Raw genomic sequence first — 12,007 nt, 5'->3', positions numbered from 1 at the left:
TCACTACGTTCCATAAGGTTCTCAAGTGTTTCTGGTTATAACACTTCCTAATGAATTTTTTCACCATTTACTTTCTATGATTATGAAAACCCAAATTTCAGCTGTCGGGATTTGTTATAAGTTCTTTTACTGGATTTATATTTAGAACGAATTGACTTACCTGCAACAAATATATTCTTCGGCTAAGCAAGTGCATATGATAACTTATAAAAATTTTATTTCTAGAACATGTTTAAAAACTGATGTATATAATACAAACTGATGGTAATGGCCACTAAAATTTAAAAAAATCTTAATAGTATGTGTATATATACACACACACACACACACACACACACATATATATATATATATATATATATATATATATATATATATATATATATGTCTTTTTTAATTTAAATAATTCAGTAACATATTGACCACTGTGTTAACATTTAATGTATATGAAATGTAAACCACCAAAACACAGTAATTAGATAAGTTACACTTACCATATTAATTTTCACGAATTGTCACAGCATCCCACATCTTCAGTTTGTACTGAATTCTATTTTAATACAGTGTAGCCTAAGATATACCGAACTGGACATGGGAGAAAAGAAACCGAATAGCATTGGCATATTCGGCATTCGATAATGCAGTTGGGATAAAGCCAACCAAAGCGGCATATTTGTGCACATATACAAATATGCTGCTGACAAAGGATGCTAAAATAATCACAGAATATTACACAGGGCAGATTGATCAAAGGATTGAAAGAAAGATCCCGTGCAAAATTCAACAGTGATTAATTTACCAAGTCATCCATACATGAGTACATAAAAAAGTTAGTGAGTGATCTGTGCTTCATAAGAAGCATTAATACCCACCAGTGAAAAGGACTGAAGCATGGATGGGAGATATTTATCATCATTGCATTCTTCTAAAATTTTTAAATTATTATTATTAGAATCGGTAATACTCTGTTTGTATTCTAATAAATGGTCAGCTAACAAATAGTTTAATATACATCTTTTTTTTTTAGACAATCTATTGGTTTTATCAATATAAATATTACTACATTTGTTGCACTTACTTTTATATATCCATCTTAATTCCTTAATTCTCTTTAGATTTTAGGAGTATGTAATAATGGTAAAAAAATGGATATACTTGAAAAATATCACATTTGAAGATGAAGATATAATTAAAAACAATAAAATTACAATCTACTAGTTAGCAATAACAAAGGAAAATACTAAATTTTAAAGATTACATCATTCTAGTACTGGACAGCAAAATTTGCAAATTCATTCATAATACTTAAAAATTTCAAAACGAAGAACAACCTAAAATAAAATTAAAATAATTTTCTTGAAGAATTATATTATAATTATAGAATTCAATACCAACTGAAGATGCGGGATGCCAGAAAAAGTGATTCTTGGAAATTAATATGGTAATTTTAACAGCTTTTTTTTTTTTGGTTGTTTGTGGGCGAAAAACGCTTGGGGTTATCATCGCCCGGTAGTTATTTATTAAAAGGATAATATAACTCTGAAATAATAAGCTATACAAGGTGTAAATGTAATATTGATCATATAATAAAAATTTACTAAAACAAGCCAAGAAGGCAAAATAAAACCCAAAACTAATATCACAGACAAAGTTGATAAAAACAATAAAGATAAAATAATAAAATAAAGAAAGTATAAAAACTCACCTAACTCTGATGGGTTGTGCAAAAATCCCCACCACGGATAGTAAAATTAAACTAAAAAATCAAATCGAAAATAAAGGTTAAAATTATTAAAAAACTCTCCTTACAGAAAAACATATATATAAGTATATTAAATCCTTTGCAGTATTAAATCCTTTCCCAGTACTATGCAAAAAGAGAAACATTCGCTCCAAAACCCTCCCATCATTGCCCAAGACATCACGAATGCTGCTGGATATATTAAACTGACGATGCAATGCCGCATAACATACGCAGTCCACGAGAATGTGGTGCACAGTCATGCGGCAGTTGCATTGCGTGCACAGGGGTGGGTCTCCTCCTGACATTAGATATTCCTGTGTGATCCTCGTATGCCCCAACCGTAACCGGCAGAAGACCACTTCCTCACGACAAGAGTTCCTGCAAGAGGAGCCCCACAGCAACACAGTCTTTAAACCGTCGAAGTTTACTATCGACGGCAGCCGTCCAGCCACTTTGCTACCTTGCTCGCAGTGATTGTTTTATATGATTAATAAAATCAAAGGTAGTAACTCAGGTGGTGAAAGGAAGCTGATACACGCATCTTTCGCAGCAGAATCTGCCTTCTCATTACCAAGAATCCCAACGTGGCTAGGGATCCAGCAAAAACCTACCCCCCCCTTGCTTCATTTTTCTAACTCAGCGATTTTATCATAAATGCCAACGACGACAGGATGTCCGGAATAAAGGTTTTCCAACGCCTGGAGAGCACTGTACGAGTCACTGCAAATAAGAATGTTCCTAAATTTAGGGCCAATGATACTTAGAGCCCTATCCACAGCGAGTAGTTCAGAGGTGAACACACTCGTAAAACCGGGTAGGCCAAACATATAAGTCTGTTCATTGAAAACAAAAGCACAACCAACATTACCCGTCATGCTTCGACCCATCAGTGTATACCACCACGTCTGGGTTCGACTTGGTGAGGAGAAACTGGAACACCTGCTGGTAAACAATAAGTAAGCTTGCGATAGGGCTCGATCTAAACGCACCCGTGGCAAGCCGAAGAAAAGAATGATGTACACCGTCCAGCATCTTAAGTACGGTTTGACAAGCTGAAGAATAGGCGACACAACCATAATCCAAACAGGAACGAACAAGGGAGTAGTAAAAACATAACATACACGACCGATCGGCCCCCCAGTTGGTGTTACTTAGGACCCGCATCATATCCAAAAGTTTGGAACACTTTGTCCTCAAATCCCTCTTATGTGTGACCCAAGTAAGATGGCTATCAAAAAGCAAACCCAGAAACCTGACGTAAGAAGAGACAGCAATAAGCTCCCTGTTCAAAAAAACCCACGGATTAGAAGGGTTCCGTAGCCGAGAAAAGACTACACATTTCGTCTTGTCGGGTGAAAATGTGAAACCAGTAGTCCCTGACCAAGCCTCAAGGCGAAATATAGTGTTCTGCATCAGTCGCTCCGCAGTGGGTGTAGAGCGGCTCGCAACGTAAATAACAAAATCATCAACGAAAAGACAACAAGAGACAGGAGCCTGCACACAATTGGCAATTGTGTTTATAGCCACAGAAAACAAGGTGGCACTTAATACACTACCTTGCGAGGTGGCACTTAATACACTACCTTGCGGTACTCCATTTTCTGAGACGACACTGTCCGAAAGTGAATCGTCTACACGAACACGAAATGTCCGGTGATTCAAGAATCCCCGGATAAAAGCAAGCATGTTGCCAGTGATCACCCACCTCCTAAGGGTGTTAAGAATGCCACATCGCCAGGCTGTGTCGTACGAGGTGTAAAAGATCGCAACGAGGTGTTGGCGGTTCAGGAAGGCGTTTTGTATGGCTGTCTCCATCAACACCAAATGGTCAGTAGAAGATCTCCCATGTCGGAAACCACACTGTTCCGAAGAAAGAAAGCCATGTTTCTCTAAGTACCACGCAAGCCTGCGATTCACCATCCTCTTCATTACGTTACACAACACGCTTGTTAAAGAAATAGGACGGTAGCTTAAGGGATCGGTTTTCTCTTTGCCAGGCTTTAATACTGGTATAATAAATGCCTCTGACCAGTCGGGCGGAAAGACCTGTACGGAGAATAAACCATTGTAAATACTCAAAAGATGTTGTAGTGCTGAGTCAGGAAGGTGCGAAAGCATACAACGGCGAACATTGTCCGGTCCAGGGGAAGGGTCACGAGAGTTCCTAAGTGCGTGCAATAATTCTTTAAGTAAGAATGGAGTGTTCAATTCACCATCCGAAACACCAATATTCAACCCCAATACTTCCATCCGTGCTTTGTACCTCTGAAAGTCGTTACTATATGACGAGGTGAGACACACCGAACGGAAAGATTTCGCTAAAGTATTTGCTACAGCCGAAGATGACATAAGGAGTTCCCCCTCATCGACGAGACCGAGAATAGATTGCCCTGGCGACCTGAAAACTGCATGGATTTTTCTCCATAGACGTATGGAGAAAAATCCTTGTATTTGGAGTCAAAAAGACGTATGTATTTTTCACAGTAGACGTGGGAGTAGTACGTGAGATGGAGTTAACATACTTCATCCATGAATTCCTCTTAGCGGTCAAGAAGACTCGACGACACACTGCACTAGCCCTGCGGTACATATCTAGATGTTCAGTTGTAGGTCTATTATTAACTTTGCGTAGTGCTCGCCGTCGATTCCGAATAGCACACTTGCAATCATCATTCCACCACGGAACGGAAGGATGTTTAGGATTACCCGATGTTTGTGGGACATATCTGCTGGCTGTTTCAAGTATTTTGGACGTAAAAGGGTTGCTCAAGGATGTAAAAGTTGCTCAAGGATGTCCGCACCGACGTCACACTGCGATTGGAAGGCCATACAATATCCATCCCAATTCGCCTTTTTGACAATCCACCTCCTTGGCCTTCTCCGAACCTTGTGGTCCACACCGAAATGAAGAATAATTGGTTTATGGTCGCTGCCATGAAAATCATCACAAACAGACCAATCAAAACAAGGGAGTAAAGCCGGTGAGCACATGGAGAGATCGATATTAGACACAGTACAAGATGATAAAGACATGAATGTATGAGACCCATCATTCAGCAAACAAAGGTCCAAGTCCTGTCTCACATCGTGTACTATATTTCCCCGAGTGGAGCAGAAAGTCGAGCCCGAAGAAACATGGTGGGCATTGAAGTCTCCCACTATTAATGATGGAGATGGTATTTGTGCGAGGAGGTCTGAGATATCCAGAGCACTGAACTCAGCTGTTTAACAGCTAATTACTGTGTTTTAGTGGTTTATATTTCATATAATATTAAATATATAAAAACAATGTCAGCCATCAAAAGGTTAGAAAAGGATTAAATATTTTTAAATATAATAATTATAATAAAAGTAATAGCTGACCATCTTTCTTGTAGGTTATACCACGTATTATTCCAGGTGTATCATCTTCTAATTCAGCATATGCTTGTATTAGTGCTAACTGTTTCTCTGTTAACTGTTTAGGTATTTTAATCTTTAAATGTACATAATGATCACCAGTATCCAAAGAATTTACTTTCTTCAGTCCTCTATCACGCAATCTAATGCGTGTATGAGAAGAAGTGCCTTTTGGAATCTGTTAACATAAAATTTAGATTATCACGTTAAAACAAAGAAAAATAGACATTCTATAATTATTTTTCTTAAAAACAGAATAAAACTTTATGAAGATAAGACGAAATAATCTAATTAATTAATGTTTTATTTTAAAAATTTCATTGCATATCAAGATACCTACATGAATGAAATATAATCATAACCATATTTTCTACACCGTTTGTGTATATTACTTTTGTAATCAATGTAGTTTTGATAGCAGAATTAATAAAATTATTAACATTTCTGATAGACATAAATATACAATATACAAATTATTACACAAAATAATTTTCAAATAAATATGATTTATCAGTGATTTACTAAATAGAAAGATTTTGAGAATAATGGATAGTTAATGTTGATTATTGTGATTACATATTCCTGAGGTTTAAACCACATGCGATGGTAAAGTTAAAGAAAATATATAAATCTTTAAGTTCATATGTTTTCATTATAATTTTATGCATTTTCAAATAATCTTACGCTAACAAAGAAAGAATTTCTCAAAAAGCTATAGTTAGGTGTTATTAATTCTTTTCATATTCTACTCAATATTTAGTCAACTACTATTTTTAATACAAAGTATTCAATATTGAAAGCCATATTGCAGTCTACAATTGTACAAATGTTAAGTGCCAAAATATTACTGATAATAGTAGACTTAACATGAGTCACAAGACACTGCTAAAAATGATGTAGGCATCTTTATGAGTAACAAATAACCTGTCAGGGTTACTAAGAAAACTGACAAGTGAAGTGGTTTAATATTGGCTTCACAGAGAAAAATGTTTGGTGACATATGGCATGCCACCCAATAAATCCATGTTATACTCAGCTCTATAAGTGATATTTGAGTTCAGTTCACCACTGCAAGTATCTGTATAGTGAACATCATTACGCTCAGAGAAGTAACACTGACTGCTATCTCATATACTTCATCTGCTTTTCATGCACAGCCATTAGAAAGACTGGGTTAGACAGTGTAAAGCAACAGATTAAAGCACCTCTTTTTGTGTGGAACAATCCAGTATTTACATTAGTACAACATAGCAGGGAACACTTAGTGTCAGGAGGTGCTGGACAAAATTAAGGAATTAATTCATGATGATATTACACAAAGATGTTCATTAAGGGCTACTACACAACTTTTTTTCATTTCCTTTCTGTTTGCCATTATGATTTTTTTAAACAAAATATTATATCTATATACCCTTCGTGGACGGAAACCCATATATGAGTCTCTGAATGTGACCAGCTATTTGCCTTCATGTAGTTACAAATAAATTCCTAGAGATGGCAGGAGATGTTCTTTCAATCATTTTGAGACAGGAATTCCTGATACAACGTGATTGGGAACCATTTTACTTCAATTATCAGATGAGTTCAATGACCGTACATATGTAACCAGACACGTGCATTATTTTTTTCATGTTTTTCGCTCATTTTTTTTGTTTACCAACTGTTCCTTCCAAAACTTCAATTTCAATTTGCTTCATTTGAATTCAAACAAAATTTTTGAGACTAAAATTCAGAAGGAAATGAACAAAAATATTTATATTATTATTATTATTATAAAACCATATTACACTACTCCTTACCTAGGTGCACTACTCTTCAAAATTGCTGTTTTTGTATTACCATCAACATCAATACTATTACTATTATTTTTCAGTATCTTTTACATGAAAAGAACTGAATGTAAAACATAACCAAAATCATCACCTATAGTTTGAAAATCTAATGCGCTCGGTAAGACTTGTTCCATTTTCGCATAAGCTTTTTCTTTCAGATTGGTTCCAATCAGATTGTTCCTTAGTCAGATTGGTGGCACAATTCTGCAAAAAGCACAGTGTCATGTTGTGTTTATGCATGAATGCATGTTTTAAGTTACTTTAAATAGTTTTTGCATGAACTTTTTTTTTTGAAAATATCTTCCACCTATAGCCATAAAGCACTGCCGTCCATGAAGGATTAAGAACAGATTGAGATATTTTAATGAAATTTGTGTACATGTACCTACACAATATCTAAGAAATAATATTGTTTTAAACATTTTTTTGTTTATTTTGATGTACTGAATCAGTCCCTAAATTTTGGCCTACACTACACAGGACATCCTCCTCCATATCTTCTCAAATGAAAAATACTCCATAGAGATAGACTAATAATAAACATAACACAAATTTAAGTTCTACATTTTAAAACTCAAATTTTATAAGAAAATTTGTAATATCCAAGCTTTTCTGTGAAAATTGTGCAGATAGAAGTGCATCCAACATGCAGATATTCATCAACCAGAGCACTTGTCAAATCAGTGATCACATCGCAGTTTTCAGTTCACTTGTTCAACAATTAAGTCTCAACACCATTTCCTTTGCTCATTACTGTAGGTCCATACACTAGGCACAACTCCTGATGAATTTCAGCAGCTGAATTTTCTTTTACACACAAAAATTGAATCACAGTGATCGCTTCACAACTGGCGGGAGAAACGATTATTGTGGACATTGCGATCTGCATTCACCAGCAGGCAAACGACTACTGAATCAAAACAACTGCAGTAGCTTCATAAATAGCCAATAGATGGTCCTGCAGGTGTGATACTGTGTTCAGACCAACTAATACTTAAACATAAGTCAGGGTACCTTACTTTATGAATATGCCTCGTGTTTGTGGGTGCGTGCACGCATGTGTGTGTGTGTGTGTGTGTATATATATATATATAATGTGGACATAATGTTTAGAATCAGATTTTGTAACTTTTTCCAAAATAACTTTTAACAAAAATCAGATTGAGCCTCCACAAGGTGCGCCTGAATACATCCAACAAATAGGAGAAACTTGTCCAGTGAACTGAATCTAAACAAACTTCACAGCTTCATTTACCATCAAATCACATCTCACTACATCACATCTAGAGCAATCTAATCACTCTAGACTCTCACTTTCCTGAGCGATCTGAATTCAGGATCTAGTCCCAACACAGGTGACCCCTTGACATTCAATCATGAAAGGTCTTTTAAGGAATACTCAACCAGCTGAACCAAGCAACACTAGAATTCAGAGAAGGCAGTATTTGAATACGGTGAGGTGCCACTTACACCATGCTATCAGAAGTACTAATGCCCCAACACTACACAAACTAACAAGAAAAATACAAAATCCAAAATTAAACCAAAGCAATCCACATTTCCACACACAATGTACACTCACTCTTGCAGACTGGTAAACTAAAAATAATAACTGGCCTATTAGACCAACACAAAATTCTCATGAATCTGCAGGAAATAAGAAACAGCTCAACTATGCAGAGAGAGAAAATACTGCTACATTATCAGAAAATGGCCTGTCCAAAAGAAAACAAATAAAAACAGAAAGTCTCTCTTCGACACCAAAAGAAACCACAACCTAATCTTGAAATCCACATATTTCAAGAGGAAACCTCAAAATACACAAAACCTGGAAACAACCAGACTACACTAAAGGAAAATGGCCACTACATTATGTCTTCATGGACAAACACCACCACAAGGAGATCAACAATGTGGTAAATGTCCTCCTCTGAATAGACAGGCTCAGATCACTATGTAGTCAAAATTAAAATTAAATTTACTCCCCAATGAAAGCAACAAAATTAAGCCACTAACTAAAAGAAAAATGGACCCTACCCAACTAATCAAGAATGAAAATTACCAAACAGCAACCAAAAAAATAATTATGGATTAACTCTTAAGATCTAGTCAACAACCTTAAACAAATCGACGAAGAATTAGCCCAATAAAATCCCATAAAAAACATCATTGGTAGAACACAGTGAATGTGACGTAACAATGGAGAAAAGACATCAAGCCACTATTTCAACAATCCCAAATATCAGAAGCATCCTTCCAATATCTAGAAGGAAAAATGTTGCTTATCATCACATGGATATTTTGTCTTAAAAAGTTACTGAGGCTGAGGTGCGTGAGGTAATATGTACCTTTGGTAGAGAGAGGCAAAGCTGCTGGCATTGATGGAATAACGGTGGAGCTCCTTGATTCCTCGATAAATGTCAGTATTAGTGTTTTTACTAGAGTTTTTTAATAAAATCCTTTTTATTGGTCATTTTCCAATTTGTTGGAAGAAGGATATAGTAGTTGTTTTTATTTAAAGATGGCGACAAGGATCCTACTGTTAGTTTCTCATATAGGCCTCTGGCATTGCTTCCAGTTATTGCTAAGGTCTTTGGGAAAATACTAAACTAGCGCATAAATAAGAGGTTGATGTTGCTACGATTATTAATGAAGATAAGTATGGTTTTCATCCTGTTAAGGGACAGAGGATGCTATCCTAAAAATCTTGAGAATTGAGAAATAGTTATGGGAAATAGTCAGGGATTTTCCTGGACATATCAGGTTTATTTAACAATCTGTGGTGGCTCTCTGCTTTGTATCAGTTTGACAAAAATTCTCAATTCAAAGAGCATTTACAATACGTCATGAAGAAGGCCAATAGTGTCTTCTTTGGTATTTAAGGTGTGGTGAATTCAGATTGGTATCTAAATTTTAAGACCATGTGGATCCTTTAAAAAGGTGTGTGAGGCAATTATGTTATATGCCGCACCTGTATGGACGGATAGGCTAAAATATAAAACCTATACAGATATTTTATTGAGGACCCAACGCCTCTTGTTGTTAACAGTAATTTGCTGGAGTGAAGCCCACTGATGTTCTCGCCGTTGAGCATCAACAACATTATTTCGCAAAAAGGTTGAGTGAATGGGGACTTCTGCAAAAATTAGGGAGACTGAGAAAAGTGGATTTCAATTGTTGCAGGAGAGATGGGATGAGACAACTAATGGGCATTATTCGCAAGGTCTCTTCCCTGATGTGAGGAGTTTACAGAGTGCCTCTTGGGTGTCTCCTAATAAATATGGCACACGATTTCTTTCAGACCATGGCGCTTTTAGGGATAAATTGGCTCATTTCGTCCTAGCTGATTCAGGTCTGTGTCCAAGTTATGGTAGAATGGACAATGCTAATGTAGTTCATTTAATTTCCTTTGTTGTAGGGTAATTATATCAAAATTTATAATTTGTTCACTTACTCTATTTAGTATGAGTAGTTTTGGTTATTTGTTTTTCGTTATGTTAGTTTTTAGGGTTTACACTGATGGAAACATCACTCATGGCATTTGCATCAGTGGCATTCTGACAGGAGACCAAGATGATGACCGAGAGACATCAATCAGTCTGTGGGTCTATAATAAGATGACCTATGGTAAAGCCCATCAGGGTTAGGTACGAAAGGGTGGCATGGCAACCAGAATCGTCACATGACAGGACTTCCCCTTCGGGGTCAGAACCTAACAATAACAGGGGAATCTCACACCTGGACACAACATAAATAATTCTTTCAAGATTCATCCTCAACAGGATTGGTTCACAACTTGAGCAAGAACTAAAACACAAAGGAGGTTTCAGACCCTAGAAGAGCTGTCCAGACCAAATCATGAGTCTGAAACTAATAATGGATTACAACAGGAAAAAACAGACATGATGATAACAACTGTAGACTTCTTTCAAGAAAGCTTCTGACTGCATTCACAGACAATCCTTATTAAAAATTCTATGACACCTCAGACAACATACAAAATTTATAAGCATGATGAAACTGACCCTACTAAACACTAAGTCAAAGGTAAAATTCAGATGAAAGCTCTTAGAGCCATTTGAGAACAATACAGAACTGCGCCAAGGTGATGTGCTCTCAGCGCTATTATTCAACTGCGCTCTAGAAATGGTAATTGCTCAAAAAATGCCCCCTAAAGTAAAAATAGAACGAAGAATAAAAAAAATCTGTCTTGATTTCAGATGACTTAGCACAACTAGCAAACTACATTGACAAAGCTAAATCACAAATATTAGAACTTTAACACACTGCAAATAAAATTGACTTAAAAATATCATTCGCAAAGACAGAAATTATGCCCCAAATACCAACACATTTAAAAGAAGTAAACATAAACAGTAATTACATTAAAATAGTAACCCAATTTAAATACCTTAGAGAAATAATAACCTGAACGAAAAAAATCTCAATCCAAATAAGACAAAACAAACTAGCTAAAGGCTAAAAAATTAACCTGGTACAAGTACAATAAAAAATGCCTAACAATAAATACAAAAATAAAACACAACACAGTTAAAAACTAGAAGCCACTTCTACAGCAGAAACACTCTTCTACCTGAACAAACAATCAAGACAGATAGACTCCAGGAAAGAATTGGAAGTACCTGCATCAATAAAAAGTAACAGAAAGACAGGCAGTGGTGGATTGTGCCCAAAAAAGTCATGCACAGAGTTAAAACCCATCACTGATACCATGCGTAAGAGGAGATGCAAGATTCAAGACTTCTGAAACAGTTAGTGCAGTACAATCTTAACTCTAAATACCAAGACAGGATGCAAGTGGATCACAGAAATAAGAGAAGATCTGAAGCAAATTGGCCTTACACCAGAAGACACCGCAGATAAGAAAAATTAAAAAAGAAAATCAAGAACAAAAGCATTAACAAGAAGTTTTATACTCACAAGAAAAATACTCATAAGACATTCTCAACATTAGAAAGGGCACAACAATCGGAATGTATGAAAAAGTACTGGGAGGACCGCAAGGCCCAAA

General features: G+C 36.0%; 1 protein-coding gene across 7 annotated transcripts in view; it reads right to left on the bottom strand.

The window, feature by feature from the left end:
* LOC142320431 (dnaJ homolog l(2)tid, mitochondrial-like) overlaps window positions 1-12,007 on the bottom strand; it is a 106,410-nt gene that overhangs the window by 63,902 nt on the left and 30,501 nt on the right. For 5 of the 7 annotated variants that reach the window (XR_012755384.1, XM_075358184.1, XM_075358183.1 and 2 more), the window contains exon 7: window positions 5,108-5,321. Coding sequence is in view for 5 of the 7 variants with exons in the window: in XM_075358184.1 (XP_075214299.1) it covers window positions 5,108-5,321 (214 nt within the window). In the remaining 2 variants the exon portion in view is untranslated. Of the gene's footprint in view, window positions 1-1,705; window positions 1,757-5,107; window positions 5,322-12,007 lie in introns of all 7 variants that reach the window. The other 2 variants (XR_012755385.1, XM_075358188.1) reach the window with 1 other exon arrangement.

The sequence above is a fragment of the Lycorma delicatula genome, chromosome 2, assembly GCF_047948215.1.
Source record: "Lycorma delicatula isolate Av1 chromosome 2, ASM4794821v1, whole genome shotgun sequence".
Classification (NCBI taxonomy): Eukaryota; Metazoa; Arthropoda; class Insecta; order Hemiptera; family Fulgoridae; genus Lycorma; species Lycorma delicatula.
This window is presented reverse-complemented; position numbering and strand designations above follow the sequence as displayed.